The sequence below is a fragment of the Gallus gallus genome, chromosome 18 (assembly GCF_016699485.2).
Source record: "Gallus gallus isolate bGalGal1 chromosome 18, bGalGal1.mat.broiler.GRCg7b, whole genome shotgun sequence".
Taxonomy (NCBI): domain Eukaryota; kingdom Metazoa; phylum Chordata; class Aves; order Galliformes; family Phasianidae; genus Gallus; species Gallus gallus.
Window position 1 is genome coordinate 7,372,371 of NC_052549.1, and position 15,396 is coordinate 7,387,766.

The following is a 15,396-nucleotide window of genomic DNA, read 5'->3' on the forward strand; positions in this document are numbered from 1 at the left end:
CACTGGAGGAGACGAGCCAGTGGCATAGTCATGCTGGTTCTACTGCCCAGTGTGTGATGGCGTGTTTGTGAGCTGTTAAGCTGTCTCTAGATCTCTCCTAGAACCCCCACATACAAAGTACATGTTTTGCAATGATAGGCTGCACAAAGACTTTTAACTTACTTTCAGCTAACTTGCGTGCTAGCTTTGAAGGCCTTTTAGTCAAAAGAATGAGGAACGTTAATTTCTGTGTCACTGTCCACTGTGCTGAAGGTCCCCAGCGGAGTGTTTCAAAGTACTGATAGATCTTTTAGATCTTGTAACAATCTTAACTACAGTCATGACAGCATAGGGACAGTGTTCTGGAAACAGATACTGTGTTGATTGCACTGATATATAATATCAAATAATGAGAGTATAAGCTGCTTTTATTGTTGAAGCTGTAGTAGAAACATACAACTTGATTCAGTATTGCTCTGAAGTGTTTAAGGTAACTGCCTACATATGGACCTTTGGTGATCAGCAGTAAATTAAGGTAGTAGAACTTTGTTTAAATATTCTAGAGAGGGACATGGAGAATTAATAGTCTTGACATGAGCTTATGACCTCTGACCCTCACAGTTGCTGTGTATGGTGACTGACTGCTGGCTATACCTATTGGCTTAGAAGTATATCTCCCGTAGGCAAGGCTTTGTCATAAAGAATACTGGGAACAGAATCCTGTAACGGAATACTCCTGTTCTTGAGCTTGAGACACTACAGGTTCTTTGTGGTTTGTAGGTATGCCGCCACCTGTTGGTCCTCGTCCTGGGATGCCTCCTATGACACAAGCACAGCCTGCTACAGCACCAGGCATTCTTAACAGACCACCAGCTCCTGCTGCGTCAGCACCTACCCCTCAGCCTCCTGTTACTAAACCACTCTTCCCAAGTGCAGGGCAGGTAAGGTATCTCAGCCTGGAATCTATCTATTGGTATAGTTTTCAGATTACCCTGTGTCAGCTTCCTCTGTTACTAGGACACAAATAACTAGTTACACTTCTTGCTTGTGTTGATTATTAAGTTTAATTCTTTGTAGTGTTTGAACGAATTCTAAGAGATTGTTTTGTTTGTCTTAAAACAGCCATGAAACCAGACAGAAGTTCTGTAAGCAGTGGGGAAGAAAGTAGCAGGCAAAACAGTTCTTCCATTAATCCCTTTAGTTTGCATTTTATAAGGGCGCTTTGGGTGGGTGACGGGAGGCATCAGTCAGCTGTAGGAATCTGATTGCGTAGAACTTAACCTAAAACTGCCTAAGTGCAAATCTTGACAAGACTTGTTCTCTTAATAAGGGGTTATTTGTCAGCAGAAGGCCTAATTAATTCTATGATTCTGTTCAGACTGGGTTAAACATTGTCTGAATGATTTAACTAAGGCAGTAATGCTGTTTAAATGTTTTGGGAAGGGAAGTGGGAATTGATAGAATGGCTTGTGACCTCTATTTTGATTTCTCTTGCTGTGTGTAAGTCCTTAAGTATTTAACCTTCATGGTGTCCTATTTGCATTTTGGACTTCTACAGGGAAGATACTTGTTTACAAAAACACAGCCCCTAGCATAAGAAATCCTTTCATCTGGATACTTTCCACCCATTTGTTTGGAGACTTTTCACTGTTTCCTTTCTTTTATGCTACAGATGGGGACACCTGTCACAAGCTCAAGTACAGCTTCCTCCAATTCAGAAAGTCTGTCAGCGTCTTCTAATGCTCTGTTTCCTAGCACAGCACAAGTACGCAGGAAGTCACAGTTAAAAACAAATTGCTTTGCAACTTAACCCTTTGGACCGTTCTGTAAAATCTAAAATTGACTAAACATCTTCAGATAATTTGTTATATTCCTGATTATGTTTAGCTGGTAAAACTGCAGAGTCCTTAACTGTGAGTTGCATCTTAGTAGAAATAAGCATGTTAAAGTGCCCAATTTTTCTTAGACAGTGTGCAAGTATGAAATGCTATGTCCTGGTTCTAAAGGGTTAAAAGAGCATGAAAGCAGTTAAATGCATTTTAGTGGCAGTGGTTAGCTTGATGCATGGTGAAGGCTTTTTAGTTCGGTGTTCAATAGAGTATGTCAGAATATAGGGATTCTGTGATACACGTTATGTGCAAAAAAATTGAGTTATTTTTATTAGAAAGTTCAGCAAAGAATTTCAAACATACAGTGACCAGAAACAAAAGCATTCTCTCATAACTAAGGCTTGCTTTGAAGATTGTTGCATCTTTAGACTGGTAAAGCCAGCTTTTTTTCTAAAACTTTCAATTAAGAGCAATGTAGAAAAGCTTAGATACTGTCATCTTAGTGGACCTCATGTGCCTTGAGTTGATTCTTTACTCAGAAATGATATTGAAGATCTGTAGAGAGATATAGTTCTTTAAAGAATGCTGCAATGCTTTCAGAGAGAATGCTTACAGCAAAAGACCTGACACACTAGTTTTCTCATTGTTCAATAACAACGTTTTCAAATACCTAATTTTAATAAATGCTAACACTTTGAGCTGTACTCTAAACTAATGGTTGCTAAAGTATGCTAGTTTATTGAGAAAATTGTGATTTTTATGCTTATAGGCTGTTAATAAAACTTTAATTTAGGAAGGATTTAGGCATTTGCCAACCTCAGTATTTGAGGTGTAAACTTTGATAGGATTTTTTGTTGTTCCTTTTTTCTAGTTGTGGCTTTTGCCCTGCAAATTTTAGACTTTCCTGTGCGTGTGTGTTTGTATGTATGTATATACTGGGTTTTATTTTGTCTTGTTTTCAGTTGCTTTAGTATGTGATAAGGCTGAACTTTACTTTTGTCGAGCTTATTTTAATTATGTATTTCACTGGAAGGTTTCAAAGGTCTGGTCTAACAGATGTAATTTAAGTTTCTTATGCTTTAGGAAATAAATATTGATCTATCTCTGTGCTTCACAGGCTGCAGCAGCTGTTCAAGGTCCGGTTGGTACTGATTTCAAACCTTTGAATTCTACAGCAACAACAACAGAACCCCCCAAACCTACATTCCCTGCTTACACACAGTCTACAACCTCAACCACTAGCACCACAAACAGTACTGCAGCTAAACCAGCTACATCTATAACAAGTAAGCCTGCTACCCTTACCACAACCAGTGCAACCAGTAAGTTGATCCATCCAGATGAGGATATATCACTGGTAAGTTAACTTATTTTCATTATCTTCCTGAAAATGATGTTTATGCTGATATGGCTGACTTAATTAGAATATATTCTGTGGTCTGCATAACACTTTCAGTAAAGGTGAGACTATAAAACATGCAGAATTAAAAGAATTATGCTTTGAAACATCCTTGGTTGAAAAGTAGTGACTGGTATACTGCATTGATCCTGCTTCACATCTAAGTATTTCCTTCTGGTGGTAAGGAATTGCTTAACCCAAAAGATAACTTGAAATTCATTTCTGCATGTGACTTAAGCTTGAATTTAGCTAAGTACAGCTAGTGAGTGTCAAACAAAAGGCTTAATGTTTTGAAGTTACCTTGATACTATTACAGCAATCAGAAATCAAGACTTAATGGATAAAACAAGCAAACCTTCACTTTAGTTCATATATCTCTAGATTTGCTTTTGTCTCATGTTGTGAGGAAAAGACATTCTTCAGAGAATTTGTGTTGTGTACTAGATTGATCAGTGTTAGTACAGTAACTTTGAAGGAAGGGAGGGAAAGTCCAGATGTAACTGAGAAATGGTCACTAGTAGCAATCTTAAATTTGTAAATGATGTTGATTCAGTGCTATTTGGTAGTAGTGCTATCTACTTTATTACATTTTTATTCACTTTGTTTTTGCAGAGTTTTAGTGTGTGTTATGGTTGTCTGTTTCTCATTTTAGGAAGAGAGAAGGGCACAGCTGCCCAAGTATCAGCGTAATCTTCCTCGTCCGGGACAAGCTTCCTTGGGTAATCCACCCGTTGGACCAATTGGAGGTATGATGCCACCACAGCCTGGAATTCCTCCGCAGCAACAAGGAATGAGACCTCCAATGCCACCACATGGTAATTATACGTCTCTGTATTTTCTTATCTTTAAAGGATTTGTTTGCTGTCTTTTTTTTATATCTGAAATGTCAAGTACTGTGAAAAACAGCTTTTCACGAATGCAGCTGTGCTCATTGAAAAAAAAAATGAATTCTTTGCATCTTAAATGTTTTGTTTATAGGTCAGTATGGTGCTCATCACCAGGGCATGCCAGGCTATCTTCCTGGAGCAATGCCTCCTTATGGTCAGGGACCTCCGATGGTGCCCCCGTACCAAAGTGGACCTCCTCGACCTCCAATGGGAATGAGACCTCCTGTCATGTCGCAAGGTGGCCGCTACTGATGCTACTACACACGCTCTAATAGGTTTGGAGATTAAACCTTTTCTCATCTTGTGCTGTTAATATAGCCAAGCTTCCGTCAATTAAGGCTTCATTGTGACTTTAAAAAAAAAAAAAAAATTCTTCCCCACATGCAAGGCAACTAGGAGCTATTGGACATTCTTATTTTACATGGGAAAATTTATTTGGAATATTAACAGGAACTTTTCCTGATGTTGCAATTTATACTGTATGGCTTCTTTTTCATGTTTCATCTAGGTTTTTAGAAGTGAAGTATAGTAAATATGGTTCGTTAAATTGTGAAGGCGCTGGAATTACATGAACATACCACCTTAAAGGCAAGTTCTGTGACATTATGTTGCTATTTGTGAATTGATGCCTTCACAGCACTTCAAGTGCTGTTGGACTTCGTGTCCCCAACATAGTTTGGTGAGGGCTGTAACTGTTCCCAACTACTTGTACATTTAAGTCTGAACATGTAACGATATTTAATGTATTTAGAATTCCTCCTGTTTCAGGGTTTAAGTAAACTGACCCACTAAGGTCGTGTGACTTTTCTGTACTGTTATAAACTTCATTGTAATAAAAGAAGATAAAAATTTATATGCCTTTTTATTCATGACCAGCTGCGGACACCTGCCTGAAAGGTTTGTACAGTTGCATGCCATGGTAGCTGTTGGTGTACTGAACACACTGGTGCTGTTTTGATAAAAGCTGAATTTGTTGTTATAAAACTTAAGTCGTTCCTTAGGTGCACATCTTAGTAGGCAAGACCTGTACACTTATTAACTGACTCTTGAAAAATGAGGGTACAGGAGGCACATCTTAGCTCTTGGTTGTAATTTCTCCCAATAGCATATGTTTCTTTAGTTGTGCTTTCTTGTCCTCAGTAAATCTTAAATGATTTCTAGTCCTGGCATTTATTTGTAGGATGTAAAAGCAGTTGCTGCAAGGTGCATCCTAGTGCCAGACGTGTCCTGTTAGTTCATTCTTCATCTGATTCTTTTTAATGTGCAAAAGGATACCCATTTCAAGAGCCTTTTAGGTGGAGATTTCTAGAAGCTTAGGTGCATGTCACATGGGTGAGTGACTTCCAGTTTTTGTATTGAAGTTGACCTGCAAAAGAGAAAAAAGAGCTTCATCTCAGGGTGTGTGAAGGAGACAGAGAGGCCTAGAATAATGAATAATGCTGTGTGCTGTATATTTTCACTTCCAGAATATTCAGAAGTTCAGATTTCATCATCCCTTGGGATGAACTGTCCATTCTGTGCTCTGATCCAGATACAAGACAAGTTTCCTGAGGCAGTTAATCGAAGTGTCTAGTAAGAGGCCGCTTCATCAGTGCTCCTAATTAAAGTTATTAAGGAGAAGTCTTACCCATAAAGATTATTTATCTGTTTATGAGTGAAATTATAGAAGACCACCCAGATTGTAATTGTCTACATGTCTGACGTGGCTGTGTTAGTGTTTTGTATTTCTGGTGAGAAGGAGAAGGCAGCGGGAGATGTTTTGGAGGAAGGAGAAGTGAGAAGAGCGTTCCTGGTCTCTTCACAACAGGTAGAAAGAGGGTGGTGAATTTTTCATTTGCAGGTCAACTTTAAATACATGTTCCAGCCTCAAGCCTTATCCATGCAATTTAATTTGTGGGATTGTCGCTGTTAGTTTATGCCAGAAAGAATATCGGCTTTTTTTGTGTCAGTGTGAGTTCCACAGTGTTTTTGTTGTGGATGGATATTTTTCTTCCACTCAATACTGAGCATTGTGGCTCTTTTAGTTGACAGACCTGAGGAGTTTTTATCTAAACTAAAGTACTCCACATGGCTTTAATGAGTGCTTCCTGTAGTCATTCAGAAATACGTTGTTGTTTAAAATACTACGTTGTCTCTCAGCATCAAATTTTTTGGCTCACAGAATAAATCATAAAGGCAGTGACACATCCAGTACGTTCTAATGCCAATTAGTGGCCTTTGTATAACCGTGAAGAATTGTCATGCACTTTTTCTGAAGTGTGCAGTTGTTTTCAGACCATAACTCCAAGCCTCTGTTGAGAAGCAGTTCTCTCTGATCACTGCTGCCTGCCGCTCACCTGTCAGATGTGCAGCATTTGGCTTGCAGATGTGCTGAGTGGGCCTCGATGTCTGATCTTCTGTTAGCTTTCCATCTTGCTTTATACGTAAGTCTAACAGGTAGAACTTATGCTTAGACAGTACTTTTATATTCTAGTTTACTTCTTGGTTTTCTTCTGTTCATCTGATAAGGATAACTGGAGCAAAGCACTAGATATCTTTTATTTATCCCTTTTTGTGACGTTACACATAGAATTCTTACATTATACATTGATCTTCTGCTTTTAGAACTTCGCAGATTCTTGCTTTTTCTGAAGGTCATGTTGCTGTTATAAGAATGCTTAGCCTTCCTGCCCTAGTAAAGCAAATGCCTTCTCCCTTTGGTGTCTTTCTGTAACTTGTTGGTATGTTATTTTCAGATTCCTACTTTTCCTGGGAAAGTAGTTGAGAAGAGTACTGCATGTACTGTTAACGTAGCATATTCTGCAAGTTGTCTTCACCAGGAGTATCCCCCATCAAATAATAAATGTGTGATTTTTTTCCAATAAGAGCATTGTTTTGTAGTTAATAGTGCCTAGGCTTAGAGTGTGGACACATCTTAAAATGGAGCTTTCCTTAGTAGTGATGTTGTTACAGACGCTCAACTAAGCCCTGCCACATACTGTACCCTAATAATATGCAACAAGCAGTTGAAACTCCTTTATAATCTTTCCCATGGATATTGCCTTTGCTGCTCCTGTCGTTTCTGTGCTATAAGAGCTGCGGTGTGGCTGTCTGTAGTTACTGTTGTGTCTCATGTACTCTTTGAAAACAGGCAGGTACTTCTGTGCATATGTTGTCTCTTGGTCCCTGCCTTCATTTCTTTGGGTACTGCTTCTTAACATTCAGAGAGTTGGATTTATGGTGCACTTCCCAAAAAGGGTAAATCAGCCTTGAACAATTGCTTAGTCAAAAACAAAGTTCGGTCAACATAGCTGTGCATGCAAAATTGCTGATAGAATGCAAGCATGCATTTTTTGCTGTAGTTCATCTTTCTCTGGAAGGAGATTGCAGCAGCGTTCAAGACTATGTATTTTGTATTATGGAACCATAATGATAGAATTATAGGCAGAAGCTTTGTTTTTTTCATTGTTGTCTGAACTTGTTGTGGCAGCTCTCATAGTAAAATGAGATGTTGCAGTTGGCTTTTGATTGTTTGTGTTCATTTAAATTTGAACACAATGCCAGTGTTGAATTGACCCAAGTGGGGAAAAGACGTTAAAGCAAGATATGAACATCTTGAAGTTCTAAACTGCTTATGCATGGTCTCTCAATACCATTGTGAGAGAGAGGCTTGTCTTGTATATTGGCTGAATTTTAGAGCTAGATGCCTGATACTGACATGAGTAAATCTCAGAAGAGTTCAGGCTAGTGCATCAGAAGGCTTGCCGGGGTTGTTTTCTTCTGTCCTTAGGATATCTTTCTACTTCGGCCAAGTTTGCTTTAAATAAAATCTTGAAAATTTATCTTGTATATATGGACCTGAAAGTCCTTATTTTGTAAGATGTTTGGAGTTTGTTTGTTTTTTTTTTTTTCTTCCAGACATGAGATATTTTTTTTAGGTGCTAATAATATATTTGAGGCTGGGATGTATATGTAATAATTTCAGTGGATTACTATTCCTTGCTCTGTGCATGCATGAGAGAACAAAAGCAAGCTTCTAGAAAGACATTCAGCTGCATCTGCCTTGTATGGTTTCCACTATTGTTTTACCATATGGACTTAGTGATTGATACCTAAATACAGCTATGTTACTTGCTTTCTTAAAGCTTGGATAAAATTGAATCTGTAACCTGGAGTAATTTTACAGGAATCAAAGCATTCAGAATACGAGATAAAAAGTAAAATACTTGAGTTTTCTAAACAGTAAGAAGGGCATTATGACTCTTCAGTTGAGCTGAGACTGATATCCGGTCTGTGAGCTGGGGTTGCAATTTAAAAATTAATGCTATTAAAAATAATAGTAAATGTCTTAATAATTGTACTGGTCTAGCTTCTGCATAAAAATGAAGGTGAGTGTGAACACATTCAGTTCAGTGTCTGATGGAATCTTTCCCTCTCTGTTTGGTGAACTGGAGCACTAAGTACTATCAGTTAGGGGAAAACACCCCAAAACAATTGGCTTACGTTCCACTGATCAAGTTACAAAGCAAAACAAAGTGTCCAAGTGAGAAATAGCTACCAGCTACAAACAGTTTGCGTGGGCCTACCAAAATAGGTGATATAGAGGTCATTTCCTTTGGTTTGCTTGATCACTGGAATTTTGTTAACTTTGAATGCATGTCTTTCAATTAATTGGGTCATGTTTTTTCTAAAACTCCAATTTTTCTTCTTCCTATAGCCCTGCCATAGGACAGGCTGAGGCAGAGTCTCAGTGTTGCCCTGTTCAGTCTGAGGCAAGTGGGATTTATTTTATTCGTTCTGGGGGCTTTCACAGCTTTATGGCTGTTGGATATTTATGTCCCCAAACTTGCAGCAAGTTTGGTGAAGGCCCCTACATTTATTTTAATTTAGGTTTTTAATTCTCTTTTGGTAGATGGGCTCTATATTAATATTTATCTTTTTATTATCACTGTGTTTTTAAGAGTCTCGGGGAGGGAACGTGTTTTGAGAGGTTTGGGTACTGTTTCTCTTAAGGAACATTTCCTTTGTGACTGGCCAGGGAGTCCTTCAGCGACGCTGTACCCCTGCCCCCTTCCCCTGTGTTTTATTTGTGCTGTATTTGTTCTGCTTTTGGTAATGTGACTTTTTATACATGCCGCTAGTTCAAAAACTACAGATTAATTACTAATTTTTTCTCTGGGAAGATGTTAACAAAGTGCTTGAAGTACTTAGGTTTTAACTAAGAAGTGACATTCCTTTGTCACACAGACTTGCAGCCTAAATTACAGTTGCTATGGAGGAGGACGTTAACTGCTGTATTTGTAAGCTGCACCACAACAAATATTAATGTAGAGCTCTATGAAGAACTAGAGATTCCAGTCAATAGAAGAACAAGAAAAGAAAGCTGAAGTTCTTTCAGTTTGTCACTTTCAGGAAAATCTTTTCATTGATCACTTAAATACACTGAGCTTCACAGTAATTTATCTGTTGCATCAGTGTACTGGAAAAAGAATCATCTTATTTTGTGGAAACCTTGTGGGCTTGTTGCGTATCCAAAATTTGCTGAAGGCTATGGCTATCTGAATTCATTACTTTTGCACAACAACTGGCAAAAACTTCACCCTTTGTGAAGAAAAACAAGCTTTACTGTTGCTGCTCACTTGGAGTACACTGGTACACTATGTATTTCATTTCTTCAAGAGTGTGATCAGTAATGACCCACTTGGAGATTTTCAGTAAGTTGAATTAGAGGATAAGGAGTGGATTTCTTGTAGGGGGCCCAAGTAGTCTCTGACTGGAAAGTTGACGTGTCCTCTGCTCACTGTTTCAGAGTAATTACTGATTTCCTTACTGTGGTGCTGCACTTAGGAGCAGTGCTTTAAGTTACACTACCACTACTGGTCATTATTTCACTTATTCAGTCTCCAGGAGCATTTGGCTTAATTCTTCCCTAGAGTATCTAAAGAAGCCATTTAACTAAGTATTCAGCATGACTTGAAGTTGTTTAATTACCTGAATTTCTGAAAGACTCAAGATGGAAAAAAACATTTTGGATGCATTGTGTTGAATTTTGTCATCAGTTCCCAGTTAAGAGTAATGCTGCATGGGGTAGTTTTTATGCAGCTACTTGCATTTAGCTTGTATCACAAACATGTAGCTGACCTTCACACAATTGCTTCATTGTCTGTAACGAAGTGCCCTACTTAGATCCACACTTAGGCTACCTCAGTACGTTGATATTCTGGTGAGAGCTAAACGTTCTCAAAACAAACTTCTGTTTTTATTGGAGATAAGTAGGTTCATGGAAAGTATGTGTCAGGGATGCAGTTCCTTTCTCCCTTGATGTTGATCGAGCTGTGTGTACTGATACTTCAGAGCAGATAAGCCATTTCTTCGTATGTTTGCATGGTTTCACACAACACATCACACTTCATAGCATCACAGTACTATGGATTTTTTTTTTTTCTTAAAGCATTTGGAAAATTTCAAGAAAATGAATTTCACACTACTTCTGAAAGATGCATTTGGCTCCAGGATAATTCCATATGAATTAAGGCTTTTTGCTCTAGGTTTTTCCTCTAGTTCAGACATTCTTGGCTTCTACCTTTCACATTGCTGTCCCTTTCTGTAAGGCTCTAAGGATTGGACAGGACCTTTTCTGTTCCCTGTTTGGGTGTTGGTGGCTTTAGCAGGTTATATCCGTGTTACTCTGACCTGTTACCACAGACTAATGTTTGTGCTTAAATTTGCAGCAACTAATGATGTGCATTTTCCGTTTGCTTTGTGCCTCGTCCTAAAAGGTATGTGTGCAGAGTACTGCGGTCTTTCTAGTCCAGAGGATGGCATGATGGCTCTGTGCTGAAAAGGTGCAAGTATCTGCTCAGCTGTCGGAATAGCTGCCCTGTTGTCTCTTTAAAACAACCTGAAAAGTTCCCATTGATTGCAAAGGGTTCACAGCTTGTTGTTCTGGTGAATCTCTGTTGGTGACCTCCTTCCTGCCTCGGATGGATCTAAGGAGGGTAGTTCCAAAAGAAACTTACACTGTAAATAGAATTTATTGGTTTGGAGGGTTGGTAGCATTTTTACTGGCATTCCAGTGCGTGCTGCCAGTATTGCAGCAGTGTCACAATTCTCTATAACACACTGTGGAATTTCGATTCTAATGACTGTCATATTTTAGTGAATTGACTTTCACAGGCAGTAGTGGAAGCAGGTTTTGTAAAGCTTGGTTTTATTCTTGTGGAGAGCTACATGACTCTTACACATTAGAAATGACTGAAATTCGGCTAAACTGAGTGAATTTTAACCCCTGGTGCTGAGAAGAGGTGTGAAGGAGAGATGTAGGAAAGTACATAGCACAGCAGGAGTTCTGGTCAGCTTTGGAATTGTTCTTGCCATGCCTGATAACTGCTGTGACCCTTAGTACTCCGAGGAGCAGGCTACCTCCAAACTCATCTTTTCAAGTACGTATATACTTGCAGTCAAGGTAATGTTATCAGTGAAATGCTGGCAGTTGCTTCAGAAGTGCAGTGATAGTGAGTGCTGCAATTTGCAGTCAGAACTAAGCGAGGTAAACAGGAGTTTGGGAGTGCGGAGGCTCCGTCCTGAAAGGGATGGAGTGTGCATTGGGTGGCTGAAGTGTAATGTATAGAGCTGATTTGTTTGGGAAGTTCTGAAAAAACTTTTTGATAATTTTCTTGTATTCTCATTTTAAACAGCAGCTTTATGCAATCTTTTGATTATCAGAGAATGCAGATTTTTATTCAGTCTCTACTGGAAAAAGATAGAATTCTAGTACAGAATTCAGAGATTCTGTTGTATAGTGAATGCACTTCTGCTCCGTGGAAGTTCTTGGGAGGTGTGAGGGAGCCAGGTGCCTCGGCGTGCCGCCTCTGCAGCCAGCCACGTCCCGTCCTGAGCTGTGTGCTCCTGGGTGTTATCCTTCGGTCCTTTGTTCTCAGCGTCCTGATGAGTCTGTGCTGGTGAGGACTTACATTTATACATCGGATCTCTGTTGTGAGTAATAACACACCTTGTCCCTTCTGAACAAGTTTATGCTGACTTGTTCTATTGTTTTAGGCTCACCTGCAATAGTACCAGTCAGCAACACTGCCGCTTCCATTACAATGAATTAAACTTCTCCGCAAATAAGTCCTGAATGTACCTTCCTTACTGCTCATCTTTTGAGTGCAAATAACGTGTTAACCACTGCAAATGATCCCCATGTTGGCGGTTACGGTGTATGTATGTGTTAGGCAACTACCTTACACCAGATCCAGGTTTCTCGTGTCTCAAATTTTATCTTAAATCTTCCCTACATCTTAACCACATTCTCAGGTTCTTTTTAAAGAGGGTAGGTGTCGAATTTCTACTTCTGCTGCCTTAAGTAGTCAGTATCTATAAATGGTTTTGGCTGGTGGCAACTTAAAATTACCCCAAAGCAATGCCGTAAAACTGCAGAAACTGTTTCAGTGTCCCAACTTAGGAAGTATATAATGCTTTGAAATAAAGATGTCATGCAAAGCTTCTTTCTTTCTCTTTGTCCCCCCCACTGTGTTGTAGAAGCGTGTGATATGTGCAGGCACTGACTTCCTTAGCTTCTAGTTGAAGAAAATACATTTTGCTCTTTCATTTGTAAAGTCTAGAATAAGAAAACACTTTATGAGAGTATTTAATGAAGGACCCTGGCAATGTAAGTATTGTGATTTCCTTTCTATTTGTGTTAGGCAATGGGGTTACCTTGTTAAACTTCTGGCTTGTGTATCGAAATAACAGAAATGTAAAGGCAAATTGAAAGTAATTTTATAGTTGCCTTCACTTCATATGCTTTTCCTAAGTGACAAATTATAGTAATTGAAGTTTGGCAGCTTTTTTTAATTGAAAAACTAAATTATGGGTTAAACTCCTTGGTTTAATACAACTTGTGTTTTTGTCAACTAGCAGCAGAATTTCAGCATTTGCTACTTACTGGTAGAGAAGAAATATCCTACAGCACTGCCAGTACAGGTTAGTTTAATCTGTAAGTACCTGATGTTCCTATTTGAAATAATATGTTCAAATGATACCATTTAAATACAAAGGGAATTTTGATCTCTGAAATGTCACTGTATCTTTGTTACCTACTGCTGTGCTCAGTAGTGAGTGGATATCTAGAAAATCCTTTGAAGGTCTCTAACGATTTTAACTATGCTTGTGGATTAGGTAATATGTGCAAGCACTTCTAAGGGAAGTTTAATATAGAACCTTAACAGGTTGCCTTTGGTGTTTTAAAGATCTAAAGTCAGTTCTTCAGTAATGTGCCAATTACAGAAGGCAGTTTTATCAGTGAGCCAATTACAGGATATTTATTCTTGTGTTGGGGAATAAGCAGTTTATTTTGTAAGAATTTGTAGCTGTAACATAACCTTCCTTTAGTTGTTAATTACTGTTGCTACCAACAGAATTTCTGTTTCGTGTAGCTGGTATGCTGGGAGCTGCTTGTTCTCTGGCTTCTAGCCCACTTCTAGCTAAGCCTCGTATACTTCATCTCCACATATCAGTGTGGGAGATGAAAGTTTTCTGTGCTGTGGCTCATAGGACAGATTCACTGCTGGATAAGCTGTGAAACTCTGTTCCTTAACTTACACTTGCTAAGTCAATTATCACACAGTGAATTTGAGGGGCTTTTGGAAACCGTTGGTGGATAATTACACAAGGATGTAGCAGTGTAGTAGCCAGACAGAAACGTTTTACTGGCTCATGTAATGCTCTTCACTAGCTATGAGTGAAGTGACACTTCCAGCAGTATCGCTTGTTTTGGGATTTTGAACTTGTATGTGATCTTGCAGATCTCATCAAAGAAAGGTGAGGTCTCAAGGAGATTCTCAGTGCTTATAGTAGTTGGACACAAAACCCATTTCCCAGATCTTCTCTGTGTTGGTTTTCAGGCGTTTGCACTAAATTTCTTTGTTTGCTAAAGTAGTGGTGTGTAAATTTTAATAATTTTGCTTAGGTGTTTCTCCCTAGAGGGAAAACAAAAGTTGCATAATAAAATTTATAGCTTCTTTATCTCTATCTTCTACAAATACATGGCATGTTTAATAGGGATTCCTTGCTGTGAGGCTGCTATCTTAACAGACTGTGCCTCTTCCTTCTGACTTTTGTAGTTGATCCTCATTTATTAAGCACTATTATCATAACTAAGAATAAGTAATGGATTGCTTTTGGCTGTTGGATTACTATTTGAAATCTCAGTTCTGCCAATGGATGAACACTGACCTCTGCACTACTTGTACCCCAGCTTGGCAATGAATGAGGTTCTCTGTTTCATCGACAAGCTGTATCTCTTTGGGGTAGATCCTAGTGTGAACTGTGGTAGGATGTTATCTTTCTGTGAAGCTTTATGGCAATTATTTTTTGGTAGAATTAAGTTTATTTTCTTTTGAGATGGGACAAAGCAGGAGGAGTCTGAGCTTTCATAACCAAGTGGGCAGTCTTAAGATGTAGCTTAGCTTCTGATGCAGTTAATGCAGCTGTCCAGTCTAATGCAGTTCTGAAGGAATAAGTGGGGGACAGGGAGCCAGTTAACACTATTTTGTTCAGACTTCTGCTTAATGACTTCAGTTTGCCCATTCAGAGACTTTAGTTACTGTGCAGCAAACTTAGATTCCTTAGACCACCTTCCTCAGGTAAAGCACATTACTGAAATATGTCCTTCTCTGTAGTAGTACAGCTACAGACGTTAATAAATTAGGAATGTTCTTGTAACTTGATCCAGCTCTTGTGGATGTGGTATGAAGGGGATGGGATAAGTGATCTGTGATCAAGGGCAAAGTATTGATGTTAGAGTTTGATTTCAGAAAGATTGGTAAGTATGTGCATTGCTTTAGTGCATGCAAGTACCAATAATTGTAGCTTAATTTTTATAGCATTCAGTTTACGAAGAAGATTCAAAGAAAATACGGAGCAAACATCATTGGCATCCCTTGGGAACCTTCTGTGAACTGTATGTTTCAGGAATAGATAACTGCGCATACGTATGTATATATATATATACTGCTTTGTAACAGTCTCTGATTAAATATAAGTGAAATGCTGCTTCTGGGTATTTTTTTCTCATCTTCAGACCTATTTAAATTAATGCAACAAATGTTAGCTGTTTCAAAGCGTTTATGAAACCCACCTTCCCTCATGTTATTTAAACCATAATTTTTCACTGGCTCTCTTTATAAACCATTCAAGAACTTAGCAGTCTGTACCTGGAGACGAGAAGTAAGTGAATCTTTTTTTAATATTTAACTTTTGGTATTAATCTGCTGTCCTTTTTTTTGAACTGATTGTACAGAGAAATTAGACTGAGTTGGAG

The 15,396-nt window shown here is 38.7% G+C and overlaps 1 protein-coding gene across 22 annotated transcripts in view; it reads left to right on the plus strand.

The window, feature by feature from the left end:
• ZNF207 (zinc finger protein 207) overlaps positions 1-15,127 on the plus strand; it is a 22,891-nt gene extending 7,764 nt beyond the window's left edge. For 7 of the 22 annotated variants that reach the window (XM_004946178.5, XM_015279915.3, XM_004946172.5 and 4 more), the window contains 5 exons: positions 760-920; positions 1,652-1,744; positions 2,926-3,165; positions 3,860-4,022; positions 4,186-4,947. In XM_004946178.5, coding sequence (XP_004946235.1) covers positions 760-920; positions 1,652-1,744; positions 2,926-3,165; positions 3,860-4,022; positions 4,186-4,346 — 818 coding nt within the window. In that variant the 3' untranslated portion in view covers positions 4,347-4,947. Of the gene's footprint in view, positions 1-759; positions 921-1,651; positions 1,745-2,925; positions 3,166-3,859; positions 4,023-4,185; positions 4,948-8,790 lie in introns of those variants that run through there. The other 15 variants (XM_003642318.5, XM_046902172.1, XM_046902174.1 and 12 more) reach the window with 6 other exon arrangements.
• Positions 15,128-15,396: the final 269 nt, after the last annotated feature.